Genomic DNA, 18,979 nt, shown 5'->3' with positions numbered 1-18,979 from the left:
ATTTTGTACTGTTAGGACAATATGAAATAATACTTCTCTCCCCATTTTTAAAAATATGACTTGGGGAGGAAAATTGTTCCAGGAATATAGTCTATGTAATGTTGCCATACCTTGTGCTTCACTGGCAAACTAAGGTCCCGCTTCTTTTATATTTCATCCATAGTTTTCACGATCGAATATCTTCTCAGAATTTTTAACATCAAGATTTTCTCCTCTCTCTCTCTCTGATTATTTGAATATTTCTGTACATCCGCGCTCCGTCACAAGAGGGAAAATAATGTCCTGTTCATAACACAATTAGTTGTGATTCTTCAAACTAAAACTCCAATTGTCTGCTAAAGAATAGATATAAGTCAGTATAACCCAACAGTATTATATGATCTTTAATCAGAACATAGAGGCAGAAAGCAATAGTGTGTTTCTGTACTCCTCAGCTCCTAAGTGTCCCAGTTTAACATAATACAGTTTTGACCCTGATCCACTGCAAGCTTTCCGTTGACTTGAACAGGCATTGGATGGGCCAGATCCATAATCATCACTGGAAAAGGGAAGCTCTCATTTATTATGACTTGAAACCTCTTCTTCCTGTTGCCTACTAGATAAGTTATCATCTGGTTTATTGAAAGAACTTCCCCTTTTTTCCCTCTGGCATCAAGGCTTTAGCTTCAGTGGGAGCAGGAGATATGGGTCTTAAAGCATGAATAATTATTTATAAGCGGATTTTGTCAGAATGAAACCTGAGGATTAACTGGAGTTTCAGTGCCTATTTTAAGTAGTTTAAAAAATATGAGAGGGCAACTTTTGTGTGTGTGCATGCCCAGGAATTGGCTAATGATATTAATGCAACAAAGAGGCCATCATCATGCTTTGCATGCAATTATTTCCCCTTTCTTAGACAGACAGCCTTTGTATTCCAAAGTTTGCATAGAAACTTGACCTAGTTTAGTCCTTCATTTTCCCCTAAAGCAGCTTTTTGTACACAGCAATAGTTTAATCTTCCTATTAATTTTCCCATATGGCACACAGCAGACTTAACTAAAGGTAAACTGTATTTTTACTTTTACAGTAAGTTTTGCTCCTCTCTCAGTGAGAGATGCGTGTTCCTTCAGTATTCTCAATTCCTTCTTAAAGATACTGAATAGAAAGTACCTGTATGGATATCTGCATTCTGACTTCAGAAGAGCAGAAGTCTCCTTTCCAGTCTACACTGTGTATATTCTTTAGTCATTTCTCAGGCAGAATTTCCACTCATGCAAATAGGAGCTCCATGTACAGAATATGTAAGGGAAGTCCAGATCACTGATAAGAGATCTGTGGAACAGAAAGGAAGCTTCCCCTTGCTCTGTGTGCAAGTGCATATATTCTGTTTCTCTCTGAACATGTTGTACATATTTTTACATAAATGCTCCTCCCCTTTAATTCATGAATAGCTCTGGCGTGTCCATTGCCTGCTTGGCTGTTGGTGCTCTATTGGGCCAAGATAGAGACTCACCAGGGCTCTGCCTAAGCCTAAGGAAGCATCTAACAGAGGATGATTTCCCTCCCTCACACAGCTATCCAAGGCAGCCTGGGAGAAGGGAGAACAGAGGAGAAGCCAAGAATCAACAATATGATGGCTGCCTGCTTCCCTGACACAGCATAGATTAGAGTAATGAGGGGACTCCTCTAAGTTGTGCCAGCTGAAAACAATGTTGTGGGACCCATACACTAGATGGCAATAGCAATGCAGCGAGCTCCAGCCCCCTGTCCTGATCCCTCGCATGTCTCATCACACCCCCACTATGTCCCACTCCAGTGTGAGCTGTGGGGCAACGGAGGAACTGGCTACTCTGCCTTTGCAGCTGTTGAGGATTCCCTTAGCATGGGGGAATCCCTGTCAATAGACTTGTAGATGTTTTCTGCTTTTTGTGCTGCTCAAGCAATGCAAGAGAGTGGAACACGAGAGAAAATATGCATCAAAATATTGATTTGTAGCTCCTTGATCTTTTTGAAATAACATGTTTGGCCCTTAGGTCAAAAAGGATGAACATCACTGAATTATGGGGTCATGATCAGTCTTATGCACCTTGGTGTATAACATGCAGATTTAACTGGTACAATAAGGGGAAGATAATGAAAACAGCTTCAGGTGAAGAGAATCTCCACTTTTTCCAAGAAGCTCCTTTTCCATATCTTAATAGAGGGGCCTTGGGATAAAGCAAAGGGAAGTTTAGTGTGTGGGATTTTTTTTGTTTTGGTTTGGTTTGTTTTGGTTTGAACATGTAAACATGTCAGAGGAGGCACTGTTATTTTACTTGGGACTGTAGATCCAAACTCATTAGGAGGCATGATCATAATTTCTCTACCTCATGAAATTTCTAACCTCTCCACTAAACCTGAATGACTTTGCCATATACCTGTGCAGTATAGCCAACAGGATTTTATGCATGTTCCAAGCAGTATTGGGTAGATGATTTATGGATAAGCTGCATACCCCAAATCATTTGACTTGGGTATTCCAGATACCTGTGCCAATTAAATATTTCTTCTCAATGTTTTATTCTTGACTAAATATGTCAGATGCTGTCAGCACTTAAAGATTTAAATAGAGGACAAACATACCTCCACTATTATAAACTGAACAAGATGAAAGCTGGGAACAGCCAAGATATTCTCTCAGCTGTGTTTTCTGATACCTTCTGATGCTATGAAAAGAAGACAAATAGGTATGTATTCCTTTATAAAGAGAGCTTTCACTCTTCCTTACAGGTGAGCTTTGTGGAACGCTTTGTAGGTAGTTCAGTATTTTAAATAAGCATGTGCTCATGTCTTCCAGGACAGAGAATTGACTATCAGGATATTCTCACCGTATGTTCCTTTTTGACTATCCATTTTCTAGTACTTCATATTGGAAAGATTAACAAGGAGCAGGAATAACAGGGTCATCTATTTTTTTAAAAAGTTATTTTAACTTTATCATTATTAATACAGATGAACTGGGAAAATCCAATAATTTACATTATACAGGTGTTTATTCTTAATAACATTAATCTAGCAAATTCACATTTCCATGTGAATCTTATCCAGAGCCATAAAACAATTTCCATATACCTTGCATACTAATTTCATTGTATTTAACCTGAAAAGAATCAAGAGGACCTCAGGGCTTCTGATGACAATGCACAAACACAATTGAGAAGGTGTAGTCAATAGTTTGTAGAATGCATTGTCCATAATATCACTCCATCTTCTTTGCTTGGTTGTACCTATTTATTAGATCTTCCAGAAGTGTTTCCCTTCTGATATTTTTCCATCTCTACATCATTTAAGTCATAATCAGCTGCTATATATGTCCCTTCATATGGGAATCATTTGCTCTGGTCAGCTTCTGCTGAATATTTGTCACCTTTACAACATCCATTTGTGTTTGATCAGCCTCATCGTTATCTGTGTATGTATTTTGTACAAGCTCCAAAAATGATAACCACACATCATGAAATCTGCTTGATCCTTGTATAAAGTTAGCTGTGATTTTTTCCATTGTAATAATATTCCATCCCTTATTTCTCCATGTCACTAATCTTGGCATCAATCTTTTTTCAAAAAATGAACTGTCACACAACTGCTGCTACTAGTGATTGTGTTATCAATGGGTCTTGATGGGATCATCATCTACCATCTCACAACTAAGCAATGCAAGTGAAAAACCTCAGCCCTTGGCCTTGGAAGTTGGAAGAAAATTGTGATCTATGTTTATACAAAGGTGCGCATCATTGTAGTATTGCTTCTTCACAACTACCACCCTGTAGTCCTGCCACTCATCCCTTTCCCATAGGACTTCAGTGATACCAATCGAATGATATGGAATTGGCTCTTTCTTAGTTCTGCGCTATTTGCTGACCATCTAGAGGTCTACTATGTTACTAAAATTTATCTGGAAGAATTAGTAGGAGTGACCTCTCTGAGTGAGACACAAAAAAGGGTCCTGGAAAGGAGGCTGGGATTCTATATCAGTAAAGGAAGGTGAAACATCTGATTCTAGAATCTGTCTCATTTTTGTGTCCTGGACATACTATTACTTGATATAACACCTGAATATTCTGGATAAATTGTGTCACTATATACAGTTAAAAATCTCAGTCTGCCTGTGATGACATTTCCCCCTTTAAAGGCCCTGACCACATTGGCTGCAGCAACCGTGTCCTGACAGGCCATAGGATTGGCTGTCACACCTTTTACCTGTACTTGACTTACACAGATTTGCTCCAGATTTATATTTATAAGATAGCCTTACATGTAGCCTGTGTTTTGGGTGGCCAATTTTTTCAGCTATCTCTAAATGAAGGGGTATTTTATGTTCCCTCATTTAACCTAAATGGAAAGTAGCTGTTATGCCCATCAGCTTCACACCAGTGTAAAAGAGATAAAAACCATGACCAGTGTGCCCAATGGCCATTCAAGCATGTCCTCAAGGAATAATCCACAACATGATTTAGTCAAATGTTGGTTAAAACCAGCCTTAATGCAGGTGACCATGCTTGGCACTTGCACAGTACAAGAAGCAGACTTGGAATATATTTTTCCGGGTAGTATAAATCCCCAAACAATTATTTCTGACTTGTGGTGCACCAAGTCAGAAAATCAATAAGATATGTAGTTTCATGGTACTATGCTTTGACATTAGTGTTTCCAGATCATACTTTTTCATCTATTAAACAGTAATGAGGAGGTTGTTTTTCTTTTTCCAGTCTAGACTAGAACACAGTTCATGAAATGCTTTCTACTATAGCTAGACCTGCTTTGCACCTTTGGAAGGAGATATATTTAAAAACGGTCCCTGAGAACACTCTTTCTTGTATATATGGCTAACATTGGGCAAAGTTGACCAATTGGGGCATTTTTTCCTTAGGCTTAGGCTTGCTCTTATAAATTAGAACCATGAAAAAGATGATATTAAGTAAACTGAAAATTGGAGCATTCCAAGTTTAATGAGATGCTGTAATCCATCCAGAAATATTGTGCCTGCTTTCCTCCCACCACCAAAAATGAGAAATTGCTTCTTATTGTATTTTTGTAATAAACAGGTGGCATACCAGATCAAATAACACGTAAGAAGCTTAAATGAATTCCGGGAAGGTTTTTAAAAAAGAAAAATCATCACTTTTTAATTTGCACAAAGTAAACAATGCATTTAATGTAATTTTAAAAATACCTGTCTATGGCCAGATAAATTTAACAATATAGGAGGAATGTAATTTTCTCTCCAATATTTTATAAAGCCACCTTTTATGACAAATATACTTTTGAGTGGTGTCATGGTGATCATATCCATTGCGCCAGGCACAAGATATAAATCCTCAAAGCTCAGTTGTAAGTCCTGTCCTATTGGTACATGTCAAAATATCTTCTTTTCCAAATGTCTTGTTCATGTTTTTTATTTACACAGGATTTAAGGAAAGAGCATTTAATTTTACATTCTTAATGTGAAAAAACTAAAAACAATATGCACTCTACCTCTTTGTTAACGGGTATTCCAAAACTCCCAGATGATTCACCCTTATTAATCTTTCCCCCCTCATTGTTCTTTTAGGTTAAACAGAGATGTGGGGTGGCCACTCATAAATACTTGAATTCCTCAGGAAAAGTGGATACCTGTCTGACTAAGTGTTGGAGGCGTGTTTGGCTCTGTACCCCACTACCTGCCCATGAAGGCATTATGGTATTACATATGCTGAATTAGGGTGACCGGATAGCAAGTGTGACAAATTTGGACAGAGGTTGGGGGGGTAATAGATGCCTATATAAGAAAAAGTCCCAGAAATCGGGACCGTCCCTATAAAATCGGGACATCAGGTCACCCTATGCTGAATCAGCATCTGTTGAAGTAACACCTCCGGTTGGGTGCTTCCAGATCTGATATTCATACTGGTGAAGTGCTGTTTGCTGGTGTTGACTTCAGTTTTTCAAAAGTATTGTTATAGGATGACTGAAGGGATAGTACGCTATTGAGACAAGGAAGGGGACGGAAGGAGACTTTGTTTTGTTTCCTCAAGACTGAATGTGCCTCTAGTGCTATATATAAAGAAGCAAAAGTAAATACTTTTGTTTCTCATACAATTTGCTGTGTTTATTTGCTGCTCTCTAACATGCTGCAGTGCTTCTGGATCTCCCCAAAATGCCAGGTCTGTTTATTTTCTAAGCACCTCTTTCCCACTAGTGGTGCTAATGAATTCCAGAAAATGCTTGTAGTATATCAGAGATAGACTTATCATTACATTGTATCCTGTTCTAATGACATTTTGAGACTTTGAAATACATTGTTTGCATTTTCAGGTTACACTTTTTAAATGCTTATTACAGTGATCACCATTTAAGTCAACATTTGCCAACACTTATCACACAGAAATTTGAGAAGCCACATTTCTTTCCCATTGTGAGCATAGGAACATATTATATCTGTGTTACTGATTGACAACTGATTGTAAATGTTGACTTTTTAATGTCCACCACTACAGTGCTTTATATTATTGTTACCTCTTTAGTAACAGAGTAACAGCCGTGTTAGTCTGTATTCGCAAAAAGAAAAGGAGTACTTGTGGCACCTTAGAGACTAACCAATTTATTTTACAGTTATTATAGTTACAGTTATTTTACTTTTTCCCCCTCTGTGAGTGTAGTTGAAGAACCATAAGCTAGTCAAGCCAACACATGGCTGGATGTCTTTTTTTTAATCCATATTACAGTTCAGATGGTTCTCATGCTAACATTGTGCAAAGTACAAAGCAGGCAGCTATTTGATCTGAATCCAAAAAACAGCTGCCATTTATTACCTGGCAAAGATGGGTGAATCTACTGATCTGCTAACTGTGATTGAATTGTCCTCCTTGTTGAAAACTACTTCAACCATAAAATAAGGTTGGTCATTTAGCAGATAACTTGTTATTCTGCTATGCTACAGCTAAAAACTACACAAACTCAGAATATTTCATCTTGCACATATACATATACACACATTCATACAAAGAAAAGCATGATTCATTTTTTGATTAATTGTATGTGAACAGGAAGTTCAGACAACCACAGCTCAGGAAAATCTAATATTATCCTCTCTGTCAGACATGAATGACAGAGTTCTTTCTGTTTTTTCTCTCACACAGACCTTACACTCACTGAAATACTGACTCTGACTAAACTCTGGGCTGAATTCTGCCCTCAGTTTACATACATGCAACTCACACAAAGGCAATACTGTGGCTGGTGGGCAAAGACAAAATTTAGCTCAGTGTATTTAATCAACACAATTTCCACACAAGAAACACTCCTGAACAGTCACTAACTTTCTGAGGGCTTGTCTGGATGAAAAGCAAGCTGAGGTGTAAATTTGAAGCACACTAGCAGAGCAAGAAGATGCTCATAGGATAGTGGGATCAATCTGTCTGAGCCAACAACCACCTCCTGGAACAAATGGAGGAACTGAGAGAACTGAGGTTGATCGTCCAGGAAAGGGCAGAGAGGTGTGAAGAGCGCAAAAGCATGGACATGGGATCAATCTGTCTGAGCCAACAACCACCTCCTGGAGCAAATGGAGGAACTGAGAGGACCGAGGTTGATGGTCCAGGAGAGGGCAGAGAGGTGTCAAAAGTGCAAAAGCATGGACATTGAAATATAAAGCATAGTGACCGCTAACCAGGAAGCTTGAATCCCTGCAGAAGAATGGAGTAAGGATTCAAGCACCCAGGAAGATGGTGTAAGGATGTGGATTCACCATCCAGTGAAGGATTTAGTATTGACAGCCACCATTACGGTGTTTGTGTCTACTACTGCAGTACTTGTAGTAACTTTTATCGCCACCCAACAAACCCAACTCCTACTGGAATAGAAAAAGGTAGAAGATAAGGTTGTGGCAGAGGATAGGGTCAAAGAGGAAATGGCACAAATGCACATGCTAGAGGTCCAAAAGGTTAAGGCCTTGCAAAAACACAAATAAAGCACTCCTCAAGGGAGCAGATCCTAGCCCAAGCTATACTGCAGGAACAGGACCTGGCCCATCTCAGAACTGAAAAAGACTCGGTGGAACAGCAATGTTTGTTGCTGCAGAAGGACCTGACTAAGCTTCAGAACTTGCTTAAGGTCCAGCTGGGGCTGAAGTCCAGTGTGGCTAAAGTTAAAGAGCTGGGAAGGCTGAAATAGCCATCCTGAAAAAAGGCTTAGAACCCTGCAGAGTGCAATCACTGCAGCATAAAGATGGATTGAGCCAGCAGGGACCACAAGCTGATGAAATTCAGAGCTGCCCTGCCCTAGGTCCAGTGATATGGAATCACAACAAAGCTGCAAGGAAAAGCCACAACCCACCCTCTGCTAAAAAGAAGAGCTCTACCAAAGGAAAAAGGATAATTTTTATCTTCCTAACCTACTGAATGCCATTCATAAAATAGCATGGGCACAAAAAGAACAAGAAGTGGATGTTGCCAAGTCAGATACTAAAAGCTGTGGGCAAAACGGTGCAATCCCTGGTTTTTGGTAACCCTGAAAGGGGTCTGAACCTCAATAAATATATCCTTAACTCTGAAGGATGTTATCCCAGGAGGTTCCTCTCCAGGAGGTCAGGAGGCCACGTTAGAAAAGTTTCTTTGTGGTGAAATCTCCGTTCTGTTAACCACACTGGAGATGGTAAAGAGCTTCAACTGTCTGATAATTGCATAGTAATTATGACATGCCATGGACTATGGAGGACTCTCAAAACCCACCAAAGTTGGATAGTAGCCCACAGGGGGCGCCAGGGTTGTAAAAAGGACTGTGGTACCACACCCAGCAGCTAGGAGGCACTCAAGAGGTGAGTCTCCCCATTACAGATACAAAATGGGAGGGTTGCAGAAGATGCCTGACACTTGGCAGCCCTGTCAATCAATTATAAAAAGTTGACTATTCAAGAGTTCTAAAGTGCCGTGACAATTAATTAATGTTACAACAGCATAATTCCGCAAGCAGGAACATTCTCCGGGAACAAATTAACTCCACTAGGCCAGCAAGTGAATCCTCTACAATGGGGCCACTAGGTCCTACAGTAATGCTAATAATAAGCACTGGGTACATCAGTTTTGTTGTACCTCTCTTTCCCCTGTCAGCTAGTAGGGATGTTGTTCATGGCATTGGCGTACACTCACAGTAGCTGGTATTTGCAGTTTCCCTCCTTCCTGATACCCTTGCATCATGAGTGGATCATTGCAGGCAAAATCTGAGGAGTTTGCAGAGGGGGTGAGAGAAACCCCAGAGGCAGGTTTGTGGGTGGGGCCAGGGTATTTCACTGGCCATATGACTTTGCATAAAGGAGGGAAGCGAGTGCACCATGCACTGAGCCTACAGAAGGCCAACACTACAGTAGTGACCATAGAGTGACTCTTTTGCTGGTGCAGCCTGTGGAGATGATTCTTTACTTCTCAAGCTCAGGTACTTGAGCTTGGCAAAAGTGAGAAGCATTTATTCCTTAGGCTTTTGTTCACTCAAAAATGCCATTTTTGCTTCTAATAATTCTCCCCTCCACCCCCATGGACATTATTTAAATGAACGCAGGAGCCTAGTAGGGTGGCAGTGAATTTGATTCAGTACAAGTTGAGTTTGTAGGAAGCTATACCCTTAGCACTGATCTTTAGGTTGCACATAAATAGGTGTTAGAAATAATGCCTGATACTTCAGAAGAAAAGGGAGAGTTCTGGGCATCTCTAGATGGCATATTGTTATGAATTCTTAGATTGTTGAAATCAACCTACTTCTTTGGCTTTACAAGAGAGAGAGCTGTTATCACTTATTTTATCCAGTGTAATATTACAGAGATGGAACTTGCATTTGGTCTTAGCTTGTCAATGTGATTCTCTTTGTCTCTGAATGTGGCCTATTCAGTTTGTAGCTTAAACCAGTGGGAATTTTGGTCTTGTAGTTAAACTGTCCAATAAGCGACAGAAAACTTGAAATGGGTATAACTTACAAAGGACATTTCAAATGCTCTAAAGAAAATTACAGTCTTTCAGTTTAGTGATTTCTTGTTTTCCTGATGTTGTTACTGTGTTCCCAGTAAAAGAGCCCCAGAGTGGAGAAGTTCTTGTTGTTTTTTGTTTTAAATCATACTGAATTGGGGTCTAGGTTATAGTCACAGAACTTGGTTTACAAAACGCTAATTCATCCAGTATACACAAAGAACAAGTGCTGCGATGAATGCATTTAATGCAATAATTTAATTTTTCCTCTGCGTTCCTGCAGAGAATAAAATGGTGGCACCAACCAGTTTGTCCAGGATATGACTGTCAATGATGAGCTGCTCCCCTGACTCAGATAATCTAGCACACATATATTACAATGGTGAGCAACAGATATGACTTTTCTGAGTAAATTGGACTAGTCTAATGGATTTTCTCAGGGAAATTCTCTGCATACATGTAGCAGAGAAGAACTTTTATTCTTAAAAAGTACTTACTTTTCAAAGAAACCAACATCAGCCTGGCAGCAATACTTAAACGATTATTTCTTGCCCAAAGCCAGTAAATGTCTAAACTCTCCTTTAAAAAAAAAAATTAAGATAATTTTAGATCTTATGGAGCCTTCAAGGGATCCCTCTCCCCTTTTCTATCCAATTAGCATGTTTTTCTCCACAATTTCTGCACAGGAATAGGGGTTTGCACTAGTAGAACTCAGTGCAATCTGGAGTCATAAGGATTACAAGGAAGGGTCTACTTCCTACTATTGTATATAACTAAGGATTCACATTTTTAAAAAAATTCTCATTTCTCATTCTCTAAATCTTTTTCACTGGTGGCAACTGAAACTTCTGAAATCCATTAATGTGTCTTTGGGACCTTTTTGAATTCCCATCACCAATGGTACATCAAATTGTACAAGAAAAAAATTTACACATAACTTATGTTTGATTCATTGGAGAATTGTTACTCTGTTCTAATAGTTCATTTATCATTTACTGTGTATTTTCCCAGTATTTGTGTAAATTTAAATAATTCCATGTATTAAGTCCATCTTTACTGTTTCCATTTATTTATCCCTGGTATGTTGGTTTCAGGGTTTTATTTTAAATTTTGTATTTGTTGCTATATTTTGTGTTGGTGAACAAGAATTCTCCCTTTCTTCCTTTGTTGTTAGAATCCCCAGACATTTTCCCGTACGCTTCTTGAAGTTCCAATTTTTTATCTATTCCATCAGTTACTACCTTTATAATCATGAGTAAGAAACGTAAGACCTGATTCTGTAAATATGCATGCATGTGATTAATTTTACTCTTGTGAGTAGTCCTTTTGAAGGCAATGGGGCCACTCACAGTGCAGAAGGTTAAGCACGTGTGAGGAGAAAATACTGGGTATCAAAGAGCTCTTCAATCTAGCAAAAAAAAGAAATAAGAACCAGGGGATCAAATTCAAGTTAGAAATAAGGGACAATTTTTTAACAGTGAGGGTTTTAACCATGGGAACAAACTGCCAAAGGAAGTGGTGGATTCCCCATCTCCTGATGTCTTCAAAACAAGGCTGGATGCTTTTCTGGAAGATATGCTTTAGTCAAACACAAGTTACAAAGGTAAAAACTTGTATTAGGATCAAAAAATGTATTTTTGAGTTCCCAAAAGGATTTAAAATTCTGCTTCTGCTGCTGCTTTTTAAAGAAAAATGTTGTGGAGTTCATTACAAATTATTTAAAAGAGCAGTGAAAAGATTTATAAATGTATAGATCTGAAAAATATATTTGCATTTAATGCATACTTGATGTTTTCTGACAGCCTTGTTAAACATGGTGATGCATGCTTTGAGCCAGATGAATGCCCATGTTCGTGGAAAGGAAAGGAGTACTTCCCAGGTGACAAAGTCATTTCTTCCTGTCATACCTGGTAAGCAGAAAGCTATCTGGTTGTTTAATCTCATGTTAGAACCTCCCTTATCTGATGATTAGTTATTTTTCTGTTTTGCTTTACTGTTCTTGATTATATTTTTCAAACCAGTTTCTAGCATTTCATCTCCAGTAATTTTATTTTTACATTTGTTTCAAATAAATGTTAAAAATAGAACTGTTTTTTAGAACTGGAACATTATCACAAGAGACTCCCAAGTGACTGAATAACAGCATATTATTTGGAAAAAGGGAGTCGCATTATAGGCAGGAGTTAGAAGAATCATAATCTTGACTATCAGTATCCCAAGGTATAAAACGCAAACACATAGGGCCAAATTGAGAGGTGAGGTAAATGGCAGGGTAAGTTGCACGTTGGTAAGACAGCCTAAATGGGAATATATTGGTATAAGTTACATGCCAAGGGGTCAGAAAGGGAGACTGTACTGCAACTAACAAGAATTGGAGCCTGCTTTCATTTGCACCCACTTCTACCTTCCTGACAATTGCTTCTCCTGTTAAAACCATTCACTTCTACTCCTTCAGTTCATAATATATGAATCAGTATAATTCAATATGATTAGTCACCATATACAGTACTATCTATTGTATCAGATATTTCACAGGATGAATCCAACCCATAGTTTATTCATGAAATGAGACTTCCATTCATTTAATCAACAGGTATATCAGAGTTATTCATTTTCAAACTAAATATATTACATGTGGCATAGATACATATTAAGAAAAAGAAAATATATAACATACTATATTTAGTTTAACTGTTGTTGCTATGCTACAATTATATCAAGGGGCTGAGTCCTGAAGGTCTTTTTTTGGGAAAAATTTCCCAAAGTGCCCAAGTTCCGTTTTCAAAAGAGACTTGGGGATTCTAGCTCCTAAGTCTCATTGAAAGCCTTCTAAATGCTTAAGTCAGCTTTGAAAATGGAATTTAGGTTCTAAGGCTTACATAATTAAATATACTTAGGTGCCTATCTTTAGTTAGGCATCTTTGAGGATGTGGGCCTAAATCGCTTAGGCAAATCTCAATTTTTTCTATCATGCAAAACTCCCTTAAATTAAGGATGGAGTAAGGACTGCTGGAACTGGACTGACTACAAATGTGTCACTAGCTGATTCCAAGATTCAGGCTCTGTTCAAACAACTATATTGTATACAAGCTATTCCTTGTTACATGTATTTGATTTTTTGTTGATGTGAACTACTATGTAACATATTAAATTGATAGTGAGGCCATTTTCTTTTTACTGGTTCAGTATAAGAAATTCCAGTGTCTGATACATTATGGAACCTACAGATTCAACGTACAGTTCAGTGGATGTAAATTCAAACTGTATCAGTTCAACATGTAATTTTTTTTTCAGGGTGGGTTTTATTGATATCATTACTACATAACATTTCAGTCTGCAATCTATCCACACTCCTAACACTTTTTAGAACTATATTTTTACTGGATATATATAGATAGATATATTTTAGATAGATATAGATAGATCTATATATTTTACTTTTTTATATAGAACTTTATATTTTTTTGCTTTTTTATTAATATTTCTAATCTTTGAAAAATGATCAGTAAAATAACTGCGATTATTTGTCAGTTTCTACACTTGATATTACACTATTGATCATACTCTTTCAGTATCTGCCAGCATGGGTCATTTCAATGCATCTTCCATCCCTGCCCATCAATGTGTACTGCATATGGGGATCGGCATTACAGGACATTTGATGGACTCACATTTGACTTCATTGGAGCTTGTAAGGTTCATCTAGTTAAGGTGAATTTTTTTTTAAAGTCTCCCCAAATCCAGATAAAAAATTAAATAGGGGAAATATCTGCAACTTGCAAGTCTTGTAAAGATTTTTTTGCTACTTTTTCAAAAATCTTCACTTTATTTAATATCACATTATTGTTTCATTTGTATGATTAACATTATAGCGTATAACACATAAAAATTATTTGCATTAATGTTGAACAAAACATACCAGCAGGAAAAAGACAAAATGTACACATCTATGGAAACAAATGGAAGCAGATGGGGCCTGAGTATCTCCAAGTTTCTGTGACATGCATTCAGCTTCCATTCCAACTCTTGCTTAACTGCACATTATGTTGATGTTTCACCTGTCACTTTATGAACTTTGTTGCTGCTAAAACTTTGGACCATGAATTAGTTAGAATGGTCTGAGGTTCACCCACGCCAGTAAGGGGTTCAGTCAACATCTGTCTTATAATCCTGGGTATCTTGTGGCTTTACAGCTTTGGTCCAGAACTCTTACCCCAACAGCCTACCAACAACCCACGAGCCTCAACCTGGCTTTGCCCAACTTGGTTACTTCTTGAAGACTGACCTTAGTACCCTTCTAGCCCTGAATTTGCCCCAAAATCATCCTACTGCAGGGACCAGTCCTTCTCACTAGAACCTCACAGAAAATGTATTAGTGTAACATTCCAATTTGTCAGCTTACTAGAAGGACACGCTTTACTGAATTTATGCAGCATCATTGATTTATAATTAAGTCAAATGAGTTTGTTCACAAAGGAGCATGGCTTAAGTGATACCAAGTAAAAGAGATAAAGGTAGAGACACAAGCACATAAAAGTGTTTATAAGCACATAAAAGTGAAAAACACACATCTAAAAGTCTAAAACATAATCTAGCAAGATCCGGTCTTTGTTCAAAATGATTTCTCTCACCCACAGCCTCCCTTCCAGTTCTTCACTGGCTGACCTGGCCAGGACCCATCACAGAGATCAAATTGCTTGGTTCCTTTGTTTCCTTACAGTGAAGGATAAAGATGGAGTCTCTCTCTGTCCCTTATATTACCAAAGGAATTGTCTTTGCCTTACAAGTCAGGAAAGCCTCCTGGGGATTCAGTCTCCTGTGTCTCTCTGGGGTGCAGGAGCCATGTTAATTCTCTGTCTCTTGAGTTCAGACTCTAGATAACTCCTGCTGGTTTAGCTTGATGGCTTTGTTTACTGCTAATATGTAAATTGAAGTAAACCCATATTCCTTTGTGTATGACAGATATTGACCTGAATTTGATGGGTTAGTTGCTATGGCTCGCCACTGATCGCATTCGACCAGGAGATTTATAGGTTCTTATCCAATTCAAACTACAGAGTTCAAGAACTCAGAGAGCTCTATATCAGGAGAGGACTCTCAGGGTGTTTGGCAAGAACACGTACACTGAGGACAATACCAAATTGATAAAACCTTTATTGGAATTAACATAAAAATCAGAAATGCAATGAAACTTATAACTGCAAAACAGTAAAAGAATTCCCAAACTCCTGGTGGTACCATTTCTATTATAAGTGTTTATATTATATTGACCTAACATACTCACCCCCTTCTTTGAGGGCCCGGTAATAGGAAGTGAAGGACCAGCTTCACTCCTGGCATGCCCGATTATGTGATGGTGCTGACTTCCCCAATGGTTAGGGAATGTTGAGTAGTTATACTATATTGCACAAACTGAGCTGATAGTGTGATAGAAGATAGTCTCTAGAGTATAAGAGAACTGGAAAAAGCACTCCAAGAAACCAAAGCTTCAGGAGTTAGAAGAGCCTAGAACTTAGAAGAGCCTAGAAGATCCCTCTTACAAGGTATTTTATAGGATCCTGACCTATGAAATTCAGGCCCAACCTACTATACCCAAATCTTATTTACATACACTGAGAAATTTATGGGTACCCTTCTCCTTTTGCAGTGGTTCACAAACTGGGGTTTGTAAACACCTGGGGGTTTGTGAAATGTTACAGGGGTTCTCGGGAAAAAATTCCCTAATGGTGGCCAGAGCTCTCCCTAGGGACTCCGGGCAGCACAGGGCCAGCAGCCCAGAGCCCCTGGACTTCCAAGGGCTAAGCAGATCAAAGCAAGCATATCTATCACAGTGAGGAGATTTAAACTTCAAGACTCCTTATAAGAAATGGAAAGGGAGGTGGATATTTTGCTATTTTTAAATTAAATAGGCAGCTAGTATTGTTTTTTAAATTATTATGAAGAACAAGTTTAAGCTTTATTGTAACATGCGTTGTTTGCCTGGACTGCTCAAGACCTGAATGCTTGTATAGGAGGAACTCTTTGAGTTGGCTTCTTAAATACCTTCATGCTGTTTCGCATCTGACATTCCTTGATGAAACATAGGAACCTTGTCTTATAACAGGCTTATTCAAAGTGATACATACTACAAAAGTGAGATCTTGGAAGCGTGTTGCCATTTTCATAATGTAATACAAATACTATAATGATAAATTATAATTTATAATAAATAGTGTGTAATAAGCATGTCATAAAAACAAATGTTATATTTCCAAGATCACTGCTTTTATAATGTATACTCAGGTAAAGGAGAAAATCCCTGGAAATATTCATTTTTAGGAGCGTGTTCGTGAGACTTGACATTTTAGTGAAAGGGGTTCACAGGTTGTTAAAGTGTGGGAACCACTGTCTTATAGGTTAGTGGATTATGACACTTACTTTCTAAATATATTAATAAGGATTATCTCACTCCAAAACTGCCAACCTAGGCTCTCTTGATGACCTCCAAGTTGTGGTGTACCCTGCGATTACCAACCAGTTGTAGATGCCAAATAAACCTGGGATGTGATGTGGATAGTTCCTCCCTTTGGTTCTCCAAAGTTCAGGGACCATTCTCATCTGTGCCAAAGGTTGCCAGCTTTTATGCTGACATATTCATAAGTGATTATACTTTTTGCTATATAGCAGATCTTACTGGAACTTACAGGCTGGTAAGCTTCTTAAATTGCATCATTTCAGCAAAACTTATTATTAGGAAACACATGCCTCAACACATCCTAAATTCCAAGGAATTAATACTGATAAAGTATAAGAATAAAATGGATTAATTTCAGAAAAAGAAACATATTAATTGATACTGCTGGCTGGATTAGTAGGATATAATAGCTAGCAAAATAACCCTATGGGGTAAACAGACCTGTTTATTACCTTTACCTAGCCTAGGCTGCCTTTGTCTTAAACATGTTCTTGTAACATCATACAGAGGGAACTAATAACTTCACATATAAGGTTAACACATGCATTTTACAGTTATATTAATAACCAACATGTTATTAGCTTTCATATGATACATCACAAGGCATATTTTGTACAAATATTATTGCAGTCGTGTGTAGGGTGTGAATATAGGAATGCCTAGGGTGAACTATACTTATAGCACATTGAGGTTTGTCAGGGTTCCTTCTCCACTCTGAACTCTAGGGAACAGATGTGGGATCCTGCATGAAAACCCCCTAAACTTATTTTAACCAGCTTAGGTTAAAAGTTCCCCAAGGTACAAACTATTGCCCCTAGACTTTATTGCTGTCACCACCAAGCCTCTAACAAATATATAACCGGGAAAGAGCCCGCTTGGAAACATCTTTCCCCCCAAAATCCTCCCAAACCGTACACCCCCTTTCCTGGGGAAGGCTTGATAAAAATCCTCACCAGTTTGCATAGATGAACACAGACCCAAACCCTTGGCTCTTAAGAACAATGAAAAAGCAATCAGGTTCTTAAAAGAAGAATTTTAATTGAAGAAAAAAAGTAAAAGAATCACCTCTGTAAAATCAGGATGGTAAATACCTTACAGGGTAATCAGATTCAAAACATAGAGAATCCCTCTAGGCAAAACTTTAAGTTACAAAAAGATACAAAAACAGGAATATACATTCCTTTCAGCACAGCTTATTTTTTCAGCCATTTAAACAAAACAGAATCTTAACGCATATCTAGCTAGATTACTTACTAAGTTCTAAGACTCCATTCCTTTTCTGTTCCCAGCAAAAGCATCACACAGACAGAAAGAACCTTTGTTTCTCCCCCCCGACTCCAGCTTTGAAAGTATCTTGTCTCCTCATTGGTCATTTTGGTCAGGTGCCAGCGAGGTTATCCTAGCTTCTTAACCCTTTACAGGTGAAAGGGTTTTTCGTCTGGCCAGGAGGGATTTAAAGGTGTTTACCCTTCCGTTTATATTTATGACAAGGTTACTGCTACAGAAAAGAAAAAAATAATCATGCATAACTATAGCAGTGTATTATTGATTCAGTTTATATATTTTGTATTGTTGTTTTTTCCTGCAGAGCACTTCAATTACTAGTTTTTCAGTCATTACAGAAAATGTAAACTGCTTTAATACTGGAATAATTTGCAGAAAGTATATTTCCATTAATGTTGGAAAATCTTTTATAACATTTGATGACGACACCGGAAATCCAGTAAGTTTCACTTTTTAGCTCCGCAAAAAGGGAAAATGTATATTTGGGACTGGATGGTCTTGTTTATATACAAATACTTAAAAACTACACTAATTAACCTGCAAGTGCTTGAATCTATTATACAATAAATGCTGATTGCATTTGGCTAGTCCCTTGGAATCATAGGGTGAAATCTAGGGCCTGTGTTATGCAGAAGGTCAGACTGATAACCATAATGCTTGTTTCTGACCTAAAATCTATGGGTGGAATCCTGGCCCCGTTTAAGTCAATGGAAGTTTTGCCATTAACTTCGCTGATCAGGACACGCAAATGCATGAGTACAGACACAGGGATGGGCTTTAAGAAGCAGGTTGCAACATTATTCAACTAAGTGCTACTTTTTGGTGTTAATCTATCCCATCTTCCCATAATAGGCATTTAGGTGGATCCACTGTGGGATTTATAGGGCTCCTATCATAAAGCCTATAACTGTCTACCCCTATGATTCAGCTTGCTCTGCTGAATCCTCTTACACTTCCCCTACAAAGGAGACTAAAGGTACCAAAGAAGAACCTTTTTCTATGAAGACTCCAGGTCTCCCCTTTTCCCTTAGGCCTGAGGCCCACCAGCAAAATCCCAGATCTCTTATTTCTGGGCACTGGCCCTTTTTGTCCATACTGGATGCCGGCTGCAATTTATGATGTACTAAACATTTATACAATTTCCAATATTAAATTTCTAAATCCTATTTCAATCCTTTCCGATCCATGGTGCTATGAGGAAGGTGAAGAAAACCACCAACTTCAGACAATTTGGACCCAATGGGAAAAATTCCTTCCTGACCCCTAAAACAGAAAGTCAGTTGGAGCCACA

The 18,979-nt window shown here is 38.2% G+C and overlaps 1 protein-coding gene across 1 annotated transcript in view; it reads left to right on the top strand.

The window, feature by feature from the left end:
* The window catches only part of OTOG (otogelin), a 165,279-nt gene that overhangs the window by 67,310 nt on the left and 78,990 nt on the right, over positions 1-18,979 (top strand). Inside the window, exons 24-26 of the mRNA XM_077820059.1 lie at positions 11,753-11,860; positions 13,523-13,661; positions 17,993-18,127. Of these exons, the coding sequence (XP_077676185.1) occupies positions 11,753-11,860; positions 13,523-13,661; positions 17,993-18,127 (382 nt within the window). The remainder of the gene's footprint in view (positions 1-11,752; positions 11,861-13,522; positions 13,662-17,992; positions 18,128-18,979) is intronic.

The sequence above is a fragment of the Eretmochelys imbricata genome, chromosome 6 (assembly GCF_965152235.1).
Source record: "Eretmochelys imbricata isolate rEreImb1 chromosome 6, rEreImb1.hap1, whole genome shotgun sequence".
NCBI classification, from domain to species: Eukaryota; Metazoa; Chordata; order Testudines; family Cheloniidae; genus Eretmochelys; species Eretmochelys imbricata.
Note: the sequence above shows the minus strand (reverse complement) of the source record. Positions and strands in the feature narration are given on the sequence as shown.